Source organism: Budorcas taxicolor, chromosome 3, assembly GCF_023091745.1.
Source record: "Budorcas taxicolor isolate Tak-1 chromosome 3, Takin1.1, whole genome shotgun sequence".
NCBI classification, from domain to species: Eukaryota; Metazoa; Chordata; class Mammalia; order Artiodactyla; family Bovidae; genus Budorcas; species Budorcas taxicolor.
In genome coordinates this window covers 112,173,441-112,191,918 of record NC_068912.1, presented here as the reverse complement: position 1 = coordinate 112,191,918, position 18,478 = coordinate 112,173,441, and the positions used below count along the sequence as shown (strand labels likewise).

General features: G+C 49.5%; 1 protein-coding gene across 1 annotated transcript in view; it reads right to left on the bottom strand.

The window, feature by feature from the left end:
• CSMD2 (CUB and Sushi multiple domains 2) overlaps nucleotides 1-18,478 on the bottom strand; it is a 678,376-nt gene that overhangs the window by 249,929 nt on the left and 409,969 nt on the right. Inside the window, exon 13 of the mRNA XM_052636874.1 lies at nucleotides 15,388-15,570. Within this exon, the coding sequence (XP_052492834.1) occupies nucleotides 15,388-15,570 (183 nt within the window). The remainder of the gene's footprint in view (nucleotides 1-15,387; nucleotides 15,571-18,478) is intronic.

Below are 18,478 nucleotides of genomic sequence, written 5' to 3'. Positions count from 1 at the left end.
ACAGAGCTGAGCCCTCTCTTGTTCCTGAAATGCTTCCCCTCTGTCTCCGATCACACCCACCCCAGGCTTTCCACTCCAGCTCCGACAGTCCCTTTGAATGACCTTGGAATGTCCTTACCAAGCTGGCATATTCACTGGGCATCTGCTGTGTGACAAAGACTAATTTAGACATGGTGGGGGTGGGGGGGTGGGTTACAAACCAGACAGATCGGCAAGTCCTCAGCCTCATGAAGTTTGCATTCTAAATGGTAAGAAAGAACACACGATGGAATGGGGGGAAAAGTGGATGGAGGGGGGATAGCTTGCTTTCAAGGCGGGGTCAGGGATGGCCCATCTGAGGAAGCATCCTCTGAGATATGGCCTGACAATACAGAGTCAGCTGGCCTAAGGGAAGATTGCTCCAGGTGGAGGCGATTGCAAGTCCAAAGGCCCTGAGGTGGGCACAGACTTGGTGACTGTGCGGGAGAGAAGGGAGGCCAACAGAGCAGGAGCTGGGTGAACCACGGAGCTAGGAGCACCAGACGAGCTGGAGAGGATGACGGGTCTTTTAGACCCAGGAAGAGGGGTCTGGATTTTATCAGAGCAAATTAAACTAAATATGGCCCAAACTGAGCTCCTAGTCTTCTTTCCCCAGCCTGGTTTCCCTAGAATCTTGCATTTGGAACATTCCCTGGCATCAGGGAGTGACTCAGGCCTGCCCAGTTATGGGTTTTCCCTTGGCACCATCTCACCCCATGGCACCTTCCTCATGCTCTTGCCTCCTAAACGACACTGGCAGCCCAGACCCACCTGCGTGTTCAGACTTGGTGTGTAACTGTCTGACATGCTTCTCCACTGCAGATCCCACCAGCACCTAGGATGCATGTGCAGGACTGATCTCTTTATCTGTTTTCCTAAGCCTCCTTCATTCCCTATCACCATGAATGACAATGCCCAGTTGCCTAAGGGAAACATATCAACTCCTTTCCCTTGCTTCCAAATCCAGTCTGTAAGTAGCTTCTGCTGATTCTCTCCCTTCACTGTCTCTTGAACTCGCCACATCCTCGTCACACCCTATTAAGGGAAGGTCTTCCTACTGCAACAGCCAACTGGTTTTCTGTCTTTAAATCTCATTCTTTTTGAATCCATCCTACATGTTGGCTCCAGAATGGATTTTTGTAAATCACAAATTCTCATGATGTTTCATCTTTGCTTGGAACTCTTGAAAGACTCCCTGTTGCACTAAGGATAAAGCCTGAACTTCTCTAAAGGGCACAAAAAGACCCCAAAGACCAAAGGCCCTTGCCAACCTCTTTTATCTTTATTTTCCTATCTCCCACTGCCCATGACATTCCAGTCATATTGGACCACTGCAGTCCTGCAAATGTGCAAGTCTAATGCTAGGTCTTGCTCTGGCTATTTTTTTCTTTCTAGAGTGTTCTCTCCTCCTGTCCATCTGGAAAACTCTGTTAAGCATCTTTTCCATAGAGTGGTGTGGGCTCCCTCTCCCCATTTATGCTTGCTAGCTGCAGCCATAGAGTCTGTATGCCAGGATCATTCTGCTCAGAGCCCACTGAGGTCTGAATGTTTGAGTCCCCCCTGCCCAGATTCGTACACTGAAATCCTAATGCCCATGGGTGATGGTAGTAGCCAGCGAGGCCTTTGGGATCTACTTCAATAGTGAGGATGGTGCTCTCATGAATGGATGGGGTCAATGCTTTATAAAAGAGGCTCCAGAGAGATCCCTGGTCCCTGTCCATCATGGAAGGATATAAGGAGAAGACTGAGACCAGCAGGAGGGCCAGGGGGAGGACCCGGGCACCCTGGTCTCAGAATTCCAGCTTCCAGAACTGTGAGCAATACGTTTTTGTGGTTTATAAGCTACCCAGTCTGTGGCATTTTACTATAGCAGCCAGAAAGCACTGAGGCAGCACCCAAGCCAACCTTGACCATTACCCCACTGGCCTGAGAGGTGTAGAAACCCCACGTTAGGAGGCTCTGGCTGGCCAGGTGTCCTCCAAACCAAAGCCTCTCTTATCCCTACCGTTTTGGCTTTGTCTTTATAATAAAACTGATACTAACATGGTTAGTAATAACTACAATAAAACAGGAAACCAGTACTTACCAAGTATTCGCTATCTGATTGGTACTGTAGATACAATAGTGAATAAGACATATATTGTTTTAGGAAATTTACAGTGTTGTGAGGGCACAGGCAATCAACAAGTAAAAAAGCATTGCTTACTGTGCTCGAGTATATTCCCTGCCCTTCCTTGCTGCCTTATAGGCAGAGCCCTCTTGCCTACTCCATCGACTTTGGCCTGGTGACTTCGCCCCATGGAAGGTGAGAGGGCATGACATAGGGATGTTCAAGCAGACACCTCCAGAGTGAGAGGCTATGTAGGGTTCCCCTGAGCCCTGCGGAGCTGCACCTGACCTACAGCCCGCATGGGATGCAGGTGAGAAATAAATTCGCGTGGGATGCAAGTGAGAAATAAATATTTGTTGTTGTAATTCGTTGAGATTTTTGCACGGTTGATGCCATAGCAAAAGTTGACTCATAAACTTAGGACAAGGGATGGAGAAATGGGAAAGTGAAGGATGGCTCTTCTGGATGGGGTAGTCAGAGAAAGCCTCTCTGAGGAGGTGACGGTGGTGATGAGAAGGATCCAGCTTCCTGAGGAGCATTCCAGCACGGTGAACCTCAGGTTGAAGGCACTGAGGTGGGAAAGAGTTTAGAGTACCCAGAGGTCTGAAAGAGGGCCAGGGCACCTGGGAAGGGTGAGAGAGGGGAGGGGGCACAGATGACGGGAGAAGGAGGAAAGAGTCCATCTCTGCACCTCTTGGACCTTTGGCTCAGAGACCACCTTCGGCATCCAGGGCGCTCAGCTGAGGCTCCATGCCTTTCTTGGCATGGCGTCTGTCGGGTCGTTGTTGGGGAGATCACAGAACATAATGCCCCAACTGGGACACTTTTGAGAACGAAAGATGGGACCACTCAATAATTGCCTTAGGACGGAAGATGTAAACTGGGATGGTCCCAGGCAAATATGGATGGATGGTCATCCCCACACGTGGCCTTTTACTTTCCTTCCACAAAAACATCTTTTATCCTGGGCAAGTAGTTCCTCATTCACAATCCAGTCCCTTCTGGAAGAAAATCTTAAACAAAAACTCACCGGGAGGGCTCTGACAATAGCTAAATTCTTGTGTCCTGCGATTGGACCTTGACTGTAACCCCTTAGAGACTGGCTAGGTTCTTGGTATAAAGTGACTGCTTATCAGCACCAGGCCAACCTGTGGGAATTCCCTGCTGCCTGAAACTATCCTGTGTCGTGATTGACTTTTGCCACACCTATGGGAGAATGCCCACGCAAACCACTCCTAGAGCTTACTCTGGGCTTAGACCCCCTTTAGACCCGCTCAGAGGTCCCTGCCAAGGCCAGGCTCTGAGCTGGAGGCTCATCCTGAGCTGATGACTGAGGATCTCCTATCACCAGCAGGCAGGACAGCTCTGGTCCCTGGTGATCCCAGGTGTGAGGACGGCGCCTGCCCTGTACTCCTGGGAAGGAGCTCACTCTGCACTCCCCGGGCTCAGCTTTTACCCAGAAAAAAGACCATAAACTCTTAGGAAAGTATATGTAGACAGATCAAGCCCCTGGGCCCCCAAATTTGGATTTGTCTGGTGTTGTGGAGGGGGGGAAGTTTCTGTACCTCACTTTCTACTTTCACATGTAGCAAAATTCAACTAACCACTCTGAAATCACACCTTGGTTGGGAAGATGCATTACGATGAAGCTTCTGAAAGGCAAGGAGGGCAGTCCTGAGCCTGGGCACCCGGGTATTATACTACACATCAATTTTCGCTGAATTGGGAACAAGGGGCATGTCCCAGTGCTCCTGTTGGAGACCACATCTCCACAAAGGCCTCTGCTCAGCGTACCTCTGAGTCTCAACCAGCCTGCGGGGGTGACAGCAGGGTCTCCCCACCTCTCCCCAGCATAGCCCACTCCTCAACCAGGAAGGCTCCAGACCAAAAGGTTTGCACTTTGATCCTCAGTAGTTCTTCACCTATTCTTCATTAATGTCATCAGCCAGACATAGGTATGAGCTGGCGAGAAGTCTGTGGGCATGATTAGCCCCAGAACCCAAGCCTTCCTATGAGTTCAGGAGAATGCAAGAAAGGGTATAATCTACATTCCCAACAGCTCAGAAGGTGCTCCTGGGACCCTCTTGGAGAGCCCCACCAGCTTCTCCAGAGCATCTTCCCTCAGGGAGACTAGAGCTATCCATGGTCCTGGCCACTCTAAGCCCAGTCCTAACTGCAGACCAGCAGCCATTGCAAACCAGAAAATCACACTTAGTGGATGTCCCTGGATCATAAGGAAGTACACTCGGATCTTCTTCCAGGGGAATCCACAGTGATACAGGCGGGTATATAGTTAGCCTGAGAGAGCTACCTTCAAGACCATGGTCGGAGCAGGTGGGGGCGCGTGCTTGACCTGTTTCCCTGAGTAAGATGAGAGTTAATGAGGTAGCTGAGGGGAGTAGTCCTGTCACCGAGCCCATCTCCGGAGACCCCCAAGGTTGCCTTTGTTGCCAGGAAGGAAGGAAGGGTCATTGTTCCCCCAAGAAGGGTAGCCCAAGGCTCTGCTTGAAGTCCAGTCCCTACAAAAGGCGAGCAGTGTCTCCCCCGAGAACACCCGCAACACCGAGAGCTTGATGGGGATGTGCTTCCAAGCGAGACGGCAAGTCCGTCTAGAGGCTCACAGATAGGGGAGGGTATTGGGAGAGCTTCGGGCCCCAGCCCCTGAGTCAGCAGCTGTGGAAACAGACCCTGATTAGAGAGGCTCTGGGTCTCTCCCATAGCTCTCTGAGCAGACATCACGGAGCACCGTGGAAAAGACACAGTCTGTGCTGCTGCGTGGGGAATGCACTTGGTGTACACAGAAATTCAGAAATTTTATAAAGGGAAAAGAACCTGTTTGCTCTGATCCCCAAACTGAAAGCCAAAGTGAGAAAAGCAGGTATACCCACTTCCCCAGCCCCAACCCTCAAGGAGAGGTCACAATGCAGGATAAGACCCCTAAAGTTTAGTCAGTTTTCCCAGCCCCCAGTACACCCAGGTGACTGTGATGCCCAGATACCGTGGCCCAGGACTCTCAGGTGTAGGAATATGGCCTTTGGTCTGGGCCTTGTTCTAAGCTGTTTTTGCAGTTTGGTTCTGGATAGATTCCTGGGTTTGACTGGGCTGAAATTTTGCCCATGATGCTCAGAAGAAATCTTCTGAGAATCTTCCAGTTGGAATGAATTTTTCTTCCTTACATCCTGGCAGCACTTTGTGGCCACATCTCTAAATTGCAGTGGTTCAAAGATTGATTTACATAAAAGAATGTGCTTATCACACTCACTAGATCATGAGGTGCTGGAGGACAAGGATCACATGAGAATTATTCCCATCCCTGCCCTAGGGTCGAGCAGCACTGAGTCAGGTGTGGAGCAGGACCTCCCCTCCACATTTGCTGCATTCAGAGAAATGAAAGGCAGGTGATTGAAACACTGAGTTGTGATGTCACAATACTGAACTTTGCATCCCATTCCCCACCAGGATATCAACATGGAGATCAACATTCCTTGAACCCCAGAAGGCCAACACCATCATAACCACCCACATTATGCCAGCCTCATAGCAACAATGTATGACCACAACATATGACTACATACATTCTAAACCCATGCCCCAAGAGGCTGCCATCCTATCAGGGGACCAAGTCCCTCAGGAATGACCCCAAACACTCCTGCAAGCAATCAGCACACAGAGGGTATTCCTTATTAGCGGGGTTTACTATTCTGATAAAGATCATCTAGGAAAATTTTAGAACAATAATTCCTGGCTCCCATCCCAGACCTGCTGAATCAGAATTTCTGGAGATGAGACCAAGATTCTCTATTTTTAAAAGCCTATGAGTGATTCTAATAATTAGCTGGGTTGGGATTCGTTTTATATTGGGCAGGGCCACCAGAGATACCTTCTTCCCCCATAAAGTATCAATTTAAAAATAAAGGTAACAAGTGATGTTTGTGACCCACACTAGCCTGGTGGGAAAAGTGTAGATTTTACTTCCTTGGATGTGCTGGGTGCCTCCTTTGTGAGCCATCCCTGCCCATCCAATCTTTGCCTGATGAGACCCTCCACCCCAACTCTCCAGTACACTGAATACCTTGGTTCTACAGGCTCAGTTCTTACAGCCAGATCCTGAGCCAAGCCCAGCCAAGGCTGACAGTCACAGGAAGTCCCATCCCCTCAAACATATGAGTATGGCTCCCCAGAGTCAGCATTTGGTGGGCTTGTGAGGAGCCTGGCACACCCACAGGCGCACAGAGCTTCCAGAGCCTCCCCACCTGCCATCCCTGCCCTACCATGTGTGCCCCAGCCCAGGGACTGGGCTGCTTTCCTGATTCGTGGTTTCCTCTCCAGTCCCTGCTGTGAGAGAAGCTCTTAATGAAAAGGCAGCCTCTTGCCCGGGCTGGGATGGCCTGCCTGGGTAGACGCTCTTCCCCTGGTGAGGACCAGAGGCCACCTTCCCCCATCAAGTATCTGCCTATTTAAGGACAATGGTTAACAAGCAATACAGGACCCACTCTAGCCTGGTGAGACAAGTGTTAAAGCTACTTCCTTAGATATTCCGATTGGAAATACTGGCAGGCCTCTTTATGAGCCATCTGTTCATCCACGGTCAGTCCTCCCAGCCCCAGTCTCCCTCAACTCCAGGTTTCTCTCCCCAGGCTGCCCCTGTGGCCCCATCAGGCTTCACAGCCCTGGCTTTAGTGCCCATTCCCCATTGCAGGAGCAGATACAGACTGTTCCCACCTCCTGTCACTGCCAGGACTTTCTGCTCTGGAAAACGAACCCTTTGAGTTACTGCAGACCGTCTACAGAGCAGGCACCCCCAGCTCCACTACAAGCTAGCACACGTCTTCAGTGTCCATGTGCTGGGGGATCGGGTAACAGAGAAAGGGGGCCTGAAACCATCTGGTTTCAACTTCTAGGAATTGACCTGAAATTGACAAAGTTGGACCAAAGCAATCTCCAGGTTCTCTGTTTCTCTTCCAGGGGCACATGCGGGTTCAGGGGACCTTTATGGAAGCCCAGAGAAGTAAGAAGAACGTTATATCATATCAGCAGAGGGAGCTCACACCACCCTTATCGTGACCCCACCCCGATCACAAGCAATTACCAGGAATATCATCTGTCATACTGACGCTGACACTTTCAAACCCCAGCTGATTCCAGTTATCTCTGAACATTTGAAAGAGGCAGTTTCCAAGGACTCTAGTTATCGTGATCATATTTTCTGGGATGAAGGAAAGGATGCTTGAAACTGCACTTGTCCTGGAAAACCTGGGGTTAAATATTTACGGGGAATGCGAGGATTCAGCCACGAAGAGCGAAACTGGGCATGCCTCACATGTCAACAGGGCATTGCGGTTGAGGTGGGAGGGGAGTGAAAAAGCAGCTGCCTGTTTAAAAATACAGCTAGCAAGCGAAGTATGTGACCTATATGAAGAAAACCACAAAGCTGTTATATTTGGAAAAATGAAAGTAGATGAACAAAAGAGTGACACATCGTGTTTCGGGATGGGAAGCCTGCGTACTATAAAAATGCCTATTTTCCTGAAGTTAATTTATAGTTTAATAGGAGCACACATACAAAATCCCAATAGGATTTTTTTTTACTATGACAAAATGATTCTAAAATTAATCTTGAACAGCAAACAGATGAGAATAACAATGAATATTCTGAAAGAGAAAATAATTAACGGAGGAAGGAGTAGTTTCCAGCTCTGCTAGATATTAGAACATATTATAAAACAACAATTAAAATTATTCAATACCGGTGCTAAGATAGAAATGAGCAGCAGAACAAAGCGGTGAGTCAAGAAACAGACTTAACTACATCCGAGGATTCAGAATGTGATAGAACAATTCATTTGCCTCAAATTAAAAGGGAAATGAATTACTTAATAAATTGTGTTGGAAAACTGTGTAATAGTTTGGATGATATCATACATTCATCTAAATAAACTCCAGATGGATTAACAAATTATATTAAAAAAATCAAATTACTGACAAATAACCAAAAATAGAACAGACTGTTCTTTCAGATCGGTGGCAGAATGATAACTTTGTCAGCTTTGAAAAGAAATCACAAATATCGAGAGATGTGTCTGCATAAATATGTAAAACAACTGTACAATGCAAACTAGCAAAACAGAAAGAAAGAAGAAAGAAGGCTGGAGATTGGGGAAAATATGTATATCAAATGGAAAGAGCCTTCAAATTGAAAAGGAAAACACCAACACGACACTCTCATAGCCACGTGTCAGGACAGACAGTTGCTACCCAAGGGCTGCAAACAGCAAATGCTCCAAGTCCCTACGGGGCAGGGCTGCACCCAGGCCAGCTGGAGAAAGGCCAGGACCAGAGTCCTGTAATGAAATCCTGACACCTCGTGCTCCAACAGGGACATGCTTCCAGCCACGCATACCCAGCAGTCTCTCTCTAGATCCTCCTCCATGGACCCTACCTCCCTTCTTTCTTTCGCTCACTTTGGGAGCAGCCAACTCCTTTTGGAACCACTACACACCGAGTACGTAGAGACTGCGCATGTGTGTGTGCACACTTGTGCATATGTGTGTCTATGTATCCAACGAACCTCCTCCTTTTGCAGAGCCCCAGACCCCCTGGCTTCTCTCAGAACCCAGTACTGCCATTAGAGTAGCTTTCTTCCCAGCAGGGCCCCCACTCCGTCCTCCCATCTTTGAGGCCCAACTGCTCTAACACCACTGATGAAAGTCTATGCTCTAGGAACAGACGGGTTGTTGCTCCCCTGTCACACACCTCCTGTGATGCCTGCCACATCACTGGACCTCAATGAATATGTGTCAAATAAAAGAACGAACCTTCATGGGGCGGTTTCTAAACGCATCTGACTCACCAATGCTTTCTAGATGGAAAAGTAAACTTTGAACCACAAGAGCCCACTTTAATTTACATAATTATGTCTGTCTTCATGTGAAAGCGAGCTCTTTGAGGTCAAGGGCTGTGCCCAGTTCATCTCTAGATTCGCAGCACTTATCATAACATTTGGCGCTTCATGGAAGCTGACAAGGGTGTAAGTTGACAAGTTGAAAAGGCCACACAAATACTTGAGATTTGGTGATGCTGGTAAAGATTGCAAGAGATACATGTGACCTATATGAAGAAAACTATAAAGTTGTTAATATTTAGAAAAATGGAAGCAGATGAACACACAGAGAAATCTATGCCGTGTTTCTGGATGGGAAGGACATGTGTTATACGAATCTTAGTCTTAACCTTCAAGCTTTCGTTACTGACATTATGACCTGGCAGAACATTTTGGGGGAATGATATGAGTATTTTTAAATGTTCCTACTTTGGCCCAACAACCTCATTTCTGGAAATTTACTCAAGGACAGAATTCAAGAAAAGATATAAAAAGGTCATATGCTTGAGGATGGGGTTCCAGGTGGCTCAGCTGGGAAAGAATCTGCCTGCTAATGCAGGAGATGCAAAGGACGCAGGTTCTATCTCTGGATCCGGAAGATTCCCTGGAGAACGAGTGCCAACCCACTCCTGTGTTCTTGCCTGGAAAATTCCATGGCAGAGGAGCCTGGTGGGTTATAGTCCCTGGGATCACAGAGGCAGACATGCCTGAGCACACGTGAGCACGCACGCTTGAGGATGTTAAAAGCTTATAAAAAATAATTGAGCTATATTGCATTTCCCCCAGAGGATAATTGGCTAAGTCATGGTCCACTCACTAGACAGAACGTTCCATAGATTTTAAGACTGGTAAAGTACGAAAGACATGTCGTAACATGACAAGATACGCAATATACTATGAACATCAAAAGACAGAATGCAAGATGGTATGTTCACTTTGATTAAAACCATGAACTTCAAAAGACAGAATGCAAGATGGTATGTTCACTTTGATTAAAACCATATGAAATATGTGTGTGCCTGGGTAAAAATCAAAAAGGAATGGCCAAATTGCCTTTGGTTGAAGGAAGTGAAATTAATATCTTATTTATTTAAACTTTTAAAATACTAGAGTATACCAAAAGCCTGGGCTGAGTAGAGGTCCTTGGACTCAAGATACTCCTTGAAAGAGTTACAGTACCTTGTATGGACATGGCACTAAGATCTCTCCCCTTCAGCCTGAGCAGGATGATTCCCAGAGGTGCCCCAGTTTAGAATTTTACCAGGATTGGCCACACCTACTCATGCAGCTGATTTGGTACACAGTAGGTGCTCAATACATCAAAATGGGTAGATAAGTGGATGGGTAGGTAGAAAGAATGAGAAAAAAGTAAAGATGAAAAAAGTGACTTCAACAAAGGTATATTGCAACCTGGATACTCTTCGGAAGGATTGATACTGAAGCTCTAATACTTTGGCCACCTGATATGAACAGCTGAGTCACTGGAAAAGGCCCTGATGCTGGGAAAGATTGAGGGCAGGAGGAGAAGAGGGCAACAGAGGATGAGATGATTGGATGGGGTCATTGACTCAATGGACATAAACTCGGGCAAACTCTGGGACACGGTGAGGGACAGGGAAGCCTGGCGAGCTGCAGCCCACGGGGTCGCGAGGAGTCGGACACGACTTGGTGACTGAACAAGTGCAAATACTGGTGTAGTCCCAACACGGGTCACGGATCTAGCCCTCGTGAATTTGTTTCACTCTTGTCAGTTTCTGTTACTTCACGGGAGTGGCTCAGACCACTGTTTGTTTCTCAGGCTGGACTAATGTTGTCGTCCTAAGCTTTCCCTGTCCTTACTGACCTCCTGAATTCTGGAAATCTGGGGCAATAGAGAGAGTATGCATTTGGAACAGACGCCAATGCTGTCAGTTGACAGCTCAAGTTCCAACCCTTTATCTAACGGTTCTATAACCTCTGAGCCTCGTTGAGCTTTGTTTTCATCTGTAAAATAAGACAGCAAATATTCCATGATGCTGTAGGGAAGAGTCCTATCTTCCCAATGACAAAACATGTAAGAAATACTGGCATCTTCCTTTGCCCCATGCTTCCTCACTGTCACGATTCAATAGTTTCTGATCATGACCTAATTTAAAATGCAAATACACAGATTTCATCATATTTAGAATCTGACAAGACTAGCTTACCCTATACTGGTGGTTCTCCATCCTGGGTGACTTTTCCCCCCCAGAGGATACAGGCAATGTCTGCAGACGTATTTGGTTGTCACAATTAGTAGTGGAAGGGGTGTGTGTGCTTCTGGCTTCTAGTGGGTAGAAGACAGGAGGGGTGCAGCTAAAACATCCTAAAATGCACAAGAGCACCCCCCATAAAAGAATTATCTGGCCCCAGATGTCAGTAGCGCTGAGGCTGAGAATCCCAATGATCTGAGGACTTAGTCCATTCTTCTGACCAGAAATCTGAGTGTGTGTGTGTGTGTGTGTGTGTGTGTGTGTGTGTCCATGTCCAGAGCATGCAGAGGGAGTGGTTGAGGGGAGTAACTCAGCGGAGAGAGGATGGGAGGGTGCTAGGAGAGGGCCATATCCTGCAGCATCCCTGTATGGAGCACCCTCGTTTACTTCCCAACTCTCCAGCCCCGTATCCTCTGTGACACTTTCCTTGAGCCCCTGAGGACCCACGTCTCCCTTCCCTGGTCTCTCAAGGACTGCTTGCTGATTTGTAACTCACACTGAATGCATCCCTGTGTATCCTCATTTCACACCTATGCCATATACATTAGGAACCGAGCAATTAGGATTCACGCCTTCTCGTGGTGGCTTACAAAATGGCCAAGGGAAGCTGGCATCTGCAAGGTCTCGGCATTTTCCTGGCGAAGGCTGTTTTGAAGCTTCTTCTGCAAGTGGCTGCTAACGGACTGATAATTGGTTTCCTGGCTTCCTTATGAGGTGTGAAGAGTTCTGCTAGCCTGTCAACAAAGCATCACGTGTTGTGCAACCCACCATCAGTTATTTGTATCTTCCTTCTATTGTATCTCTTGTTGTGGAGAAAGAAGGGGACAGGGTTATATGGGAGAGGCTCCCACATGGTGCTTTTGTAAGGAAGCCAGTGAAACAGGCCGAGAGTCTGGGAAGGTTAAGGGTGCTTGAAACCCGGGGGGCGCTTTCTCACCAGGACCCTGGGTTGAGTCCTGCAGGTGGAGCCCGGCACAGTGTAGACATGCAGTGAGAATACTGTTGAATGGATGGGAAGCGCTACTGCTGCCGCCTGCTTTGGAGCAGTGATCCCTGGAGACGTGAATCAGCCAAGGAGGAGGAGCGCGGAAGAGAAAAGACTCCGGTTCCATCTTTTCTTCCAGAATGCTTCTCACGGTGAGGAACCGAGATGAAAAAAAAAGACCATCTACTGACCATCTACGACTGCGAAGGCAGCTCGCAAGCCAACATGATTCCAAAGTCCCTGCTCGCTGCAGAGAATGTTTTGGGACTTGAAGGCAAGAGTGTACTTGTGTCGTCTCGGCAGGGCCATTCCCGAGTCAGGAACGGTTTTGAAGAAAATGTTGCAAGAGAAGGACAATGCAAAGCTGTGCACTTCTCTGGACAAGTGCTCAAAGAAATCTGAGCCTTCAAAACACCCCCAACTTCAAGTCCTCTCCAAAACCCTCAGAAGGAAAGAACGACATTGTTTGCTAAATATTGTGTTACTATTTACCGTGACTAACATGGAAAATTGGGGCACTGAAGCTGACATTTGCTAGAGGTGCTTTTCTGCATACATTTATGACCATATGATAAAGCAGAGACTGACTGGACTATTCTATATTGTTATCAATGCTTACAGATATTGTCCTTTTTTCTACGGATCAGACACTATTATAGGATCACACATCTATTAGAGGATCACACACTATATTATATATTTGATCTGGGGTCAGGAAGAGAATGCCACATTTTAACTTTATCCCTCGAAAAATGAGCTCTGTATAAATGACCCACTTTAGAAAGTGGTTTGCAAGTGTTCATGATGGAAAATGTGAGGACCGTCCGTGTCATAGTTGTCTTTTTCTGTAAATATGATCACAAAGGCTTAGAATTGGGGAGTACAACGCTGTAAGATAGATCAGCAAAGCAAACTTCAGAGAGAAGCTGCCCTGGCCAGAGCCAGGAAACTGAGCCAAGACTGACACAGGTCTCCAGATGCCGAATCCCTAATTCTCTCAGCGCACCCAGATCGTCTTAGTACCGTCTTTCACCATGAGTTAGACCGGGAGTTCCCTGAAGGCAAAGCCTGAGACCCAGGGATGCATCAGATTAGGGGCTGGGGTCTCAGTAGAGAGGAAGCTGACAGATGGCACTCACTTGTGACCTTGCTCATGGTGCAAAAGCCTGGGGCCAGCACGTCCTCTCTGGCCTCCTCCACCAGAGCCAGCATCCCTGAGACTCCAGCCGTGTCTGCTACATCGAGACGATCAGAAAAACCTGAGTGGTGGCAGTACCTTGGGGATATTACCCCCAATCTCCCAGAATCATCTGGAAGAAGAAGGGCCATCCTCCCCGCTCCCCGCTTCCCCAGAGTGCCTGCTTCACAGTTCTCATCAATAAGCCTCAGGCTCCTCTTCCTTGTTTTAAACCACAGAGAGCACTGGCCCGTACCCGCCAGGACTCCTCTGCCCTCTGCTTCTTCTCAGCTGATTGTAAGCAGTGCTCAACATCCTGTCAGCTTTCCTCCTGGAAGCAGAGAGCCTGCTGAGCAGCACTGACTGAAGTTTTCAGAGAGATTTCCTGAAACTACTTCTAAGAGCCAAAAGGGCAAATAAATTCCTGGAGGGCTTGAGTGACAGACCCCCTTGCCTCCTGGAGGCAGCATTTCTCCCGGAGGTCTGCATTTCTCAGTTTGTGGAGTAGGGAGCTTTATCCTGGTTCTGAGTTACTGGTTGGCTCTGAGGCACACTTCACTCCTGCCAGCTCTCTGCCCTAAAGTCTGACCCTTTCCAGTTCTCTCTGCTTTGTTTCTCCCAGATGGATTTCAGAGATGGAGCCCCCATGCTCCCTGGGACTCCTGCAGCCCAGACCTTTTGCCTTCTGAGGACTTGACCCTGACCGGCTCTGCAGGGCTCCATTCGACCCGCCCATTCAGCCCTAGGCTCATCTCTGAACCTGCCCAGCCCTGGTCCCTGCTAACCTCCCCTGCCCCCTGCCTCACCCCCAGCTTCCAGGGTGCATGTTGTCAGCCACTATATTCTAACCACATCAGGCCAGAGATCCATGACTGATTCCACACAATATATTTTTTAATAATTTGATTTGCTTAATGTGCATCTAAGAGCAATTTGATCTTTAAAAACCTCTGCAAGAATCTTTACATAAAACTCACAAGTCATAAAAAATGCTTTGCCAACTACACAAAGTGATTTTTTTCGTTGTTTGAGAAGTAGTCACTGTGGTATGACCCGGCTCAGCCATTCCCGAGCCAAACTCTCCATCATCACAGATATTCCTTATAGTCTCCCAGGTTACTCCTCTCCCCGCCACCAGGGGCCAAGCTTCTCTGTGAGGCAGCACCTGAGAAGCCCACTGAGAAGGGAGAAGAGAAGTCAGGCTGTCAGCCCTTCCCTGGGGAAAGCAGATTGTAAGAGACGGAGGGTGGCGGGGGTGAGCGTTGGGAGAAAAAGAGACGACAGCCCAGAGAGGGAGAACCTTTGATGTCTGAACAAAGACCAAGCCTGCTCCTTTACACACTGCCCCCTCACGCTAGCCGATTTCCCTGGGAGCCAGGACTTAAAGTATTATTTGCGCAGGAAAGCAAAGTCAGACCATCCCAGAGGAGGGAAGAAAAGAATCCTTGTTGTTCCCAGAGAACAGAGCACTCAACTCCAACCCCTTCTCCCAAAGATCAACAATTCAAAGACAGCTGGATCCCAACCCCTCCCTACATCTGATGCAAGAGGAAGCAATTGGATGAAACCCGCATGTCCCGGCACGGCCATGGTATCCCACAGTACCCCCAGGCTGGCAGAGCGTCTAGAGTCTTACGAACTTTACCAGCACCTTCCACCCTGACTCGACGGTGTGGCGTCACCGACAACTAGAACAGTGAGGAGGAAACGTCTGGGTTTGACAGTGCTTGCAAGGGTCACCAGGGAGAGGAAGGCGGTGTCGAAGAAGCCCCAGATGTCAAGAGCAGTCACGCTCAGTGCCACACCATCTACGTCACTGCCAGAAACGAGGACTCAGCCAGAGACGTTTCAAGAAAGAGAAGAAACCAACCAGAGTGAAACTGTGGTTACAGCCCTACAAGGTTCCCAAGGACAGGGCCCCCAGATAAGCTAGGACATGGGTCCCCGGCTTCTGAGTAGCAGCGACCCCCCTCCCTGCTCACTTACACACGCAGCCTGGCTTCTTAGCCGACCACTGGTTATTCTTTTGGCACGTGATGGCCTTCTGCCCCACCAGCTCAAAGGCAGGCTGGCACTCAAACTGGAGGGTGTCCCCGTGGCGGAACCGGGAGCCTTCCCGCCGGCCGTAGGCAGGTACGCCGGGATCTCCGCAGCTGCCCTGCTCGATCTCTGCAAGAGAGGAGAGGAGAGGACAGACACACGTGGTGACCCCACACCGCCCGAGGCCGGGGCGCCACGCTGCACCCCCGCCACGAGGGCACGGCTCGGGCAGAGCCCGTGGGCGTCTGATGAGAAGCCCTGCAAGGTCCTGTTTAAAACAGCATCCTGGGAGGAACGGGCCCTCTGGCTCCGGGACTCCGCACCCGTGAGGAGCCCTCCAGGTGCTTGGCTGTTTTCATTCTGGGAAGGTGGTTGTACGTTCCCTGTGAGACACTGTCCTAGGGATTCACGGGTTCACAGGGTTTGGAGCCTTCTTTCCTGACTGGACTCTGCATTCAGATTACGCCTGTTCCCTGGTAGGTTTCAGGCTCAGTCCCTTCCTGAGCAGTGAAGGTAAGAACAGGAATGGGAGGGAGGCTGCCTTTGTGCACCCAGAGATGATGTGAGAATCAATATCCACTGCCTTCTGACCTGGAAGCAGTTTCACGAAGATATATTTTTAATTCTGTTTGAGACAGGAGCAGGTAAAATGGAAAAACACAGGACTCATCAAGTGTGCTTCTAAAGTTCATGGGATCCAACAGTGGTGAGTCACACAGGCAGTGCGTGCCCCCAGACAGCTCTGGAGGTCTGGGCTCAGGGGCGTGATGGGTGGACGGCCTGGCGGGAGAGTCAGTCAGGACTGAGACACCCCGGCGAAGTCCTCTGTCCTGGCCACGGCCCTGGAGTTTCCTCCAGAGTCGCCCCCCACTTCTCTGAGCTTGGTGCTGTGAGAGATGAAGAGCTGGAGCGGAGGAGGGGAGACGGTAGGGAGGAGGAGCTCGGTTCCCAGGGAGGAGGGCACCCCGCAGGAAGGACCCCGAGTCATGAAAGAAGTGACAGATGGTGAGGCGAGGACCGCAGGAGTCCTGTGATTCAGGGGCCTGGGGTAGTGGGAGTGTTTGGACACCTTCCCAGGACTGTCAGGCCAAGGCGACCCTGCCTTTTCTGTGGGCACTGCTATGGGCTGTCGGAGTCACAGTCCCCAGAGTTGCTGTGCATGGCCTGACGGGGGTGATTCTGCAAAAAACTCTCTCACCACAGCTGTTGGGTCCTGCGTGCAGATCAGGCAAGCCCCAGGCACTGCTGCCTTATCTGGACGGTGGCCGTGAATACTGCCACCGTCATGGTCCCCCTCCCCCAAGCCAGGGCCTCCAGCCCACTGCTGAGAGCAGGCAGAACAAGGCGCTGTTTCGCTGGGATTGCGTGAGTGTGTGTGTATGTGTGTGCAAGAGAGAGTCAGAGTATGTGTGTATGTGTGAGACAGCGTGTGTGTGTTAGAATCAAAGTGTGTATATGAGAAAGAGAGACAGTGTGTATGACAGAGAAAGTCATTGTGTGTGTGTGTGTGCGTGTGTGTGTGTGTGCGTGTGTGTGTGTGTGCGTGTGTGTGTGTGAGAGATAGGTCTAAGTCAGACAGCTCTTGCTGTCCTTGGTTTCAGGGAAAAGAGGGTCTGCGTGACCAGGCATGAGGCCTGAGGACTCCAGTGAGGGTCAGCTCGCCCTCCTCTCATCTCAGGCATGCCCCTGATGGCTCCCTCTGCACACGCTTGAAAGCACAAGCCAGCCCTCCCCTGAAGCCAGCTCTCCTGCCAGGCTTGGGGGAGCGCGGCCATGGAGGTGCCCCCGGGAAGGTGGCCTCTCTGCTCCAGGTCGTGGAGCCCCAGGAGACCTGAAGAAATGGAAGCAGGGGCCCCGAGACAAGCCAGCCTGGAGGAGTGAGCGGCGAGGCCCCCCTCCTCCCTGCGCTGTCCCCAGGCATGCTGTCTCAGGGACACGGGGCCTTGGTGAAGACTTTCACTGCGGGCCCTCTGAGAGCCGGAGGAAGTCACCCACGTGTGAAGACAGAGCTGGAACTCCCTGTCTGGGAGGGGACCCAGGTGTGAGGCATCCTGGGGAGGCCCCGGTGTGCTGCAGAAGAGGTGAATGTGGCTCTGCCTGCCTGCGCCCCAGACCACACCAGCTAGTCTAGGGGTGTGATCAGCTTGAGAGAACAAGCATCCTGGGGGGAGGAGGGAAGTCACTCTGCTCTCTCCACTCTGAAGGCCTGGCCCCGTCCACAACCATTCCATTCTGGCTGCTGTCAGTGTGATCAGAAGCATAGAGTGAGCACCTACTATGTGCCAGTCTCTGTGCCAGACACTTGGGACCTGGACGTGGGCTCTGGTCCCAAAGACTAAACCGTCTGGACCAGGAAGCTAGTATTCATGACACAGGTGCACACAGCTCACGCTGGGAAGGTGGGGCTGGAGATGGGGTGCGGGTGATGGGTGCAGAATTTCAGGGAGCAGCAGGCACTCAGCCATCTAGGCAAACATGATCTTAGTGCAGCGTCTTGATTTTTAGAAAATCAAGATTGATGCCTATAAATCAAACCCAACAGGAAGAGAGATACTAGAACTTAATAAAAAGACCAGATCTGACTCAGCACTTGATCACTCACCTTGCTTGCCTCATCCTAGTCCTGGGCATCAGAGTCGTTATTGAATTTTTTTTTTAAAATTTTGGATATTTTGCATTCATCTTGGTTTTTAAAGACTAGAACAGTAAAATATTGAGCTGGCCAAAATTTTATTCACACTTCTCCATAAGAGGTTATGGAAAAACCTAACATGAATTTTTGGCCAATCCAACATTATTTATTGCTGAGTTCTTTGGTGCCCCCACGCCTCTCTCTTCTCAGCCCAGTCTCAGCCCAGGCATCAGGGGAGACTTCTTGGAGGAGGTGACGTCTAAGCTGAGGCCTGAAGTCTGTGCGGGAGTCAACAGGTAAAAAGAACAAGTGGGATTCATTGTAGTAATATTCGCAACAGCCAAGACCTAGAAACAAGCTACGTGACCACTGATGGATGAACGGATAAAGAAACTTCGGCATACA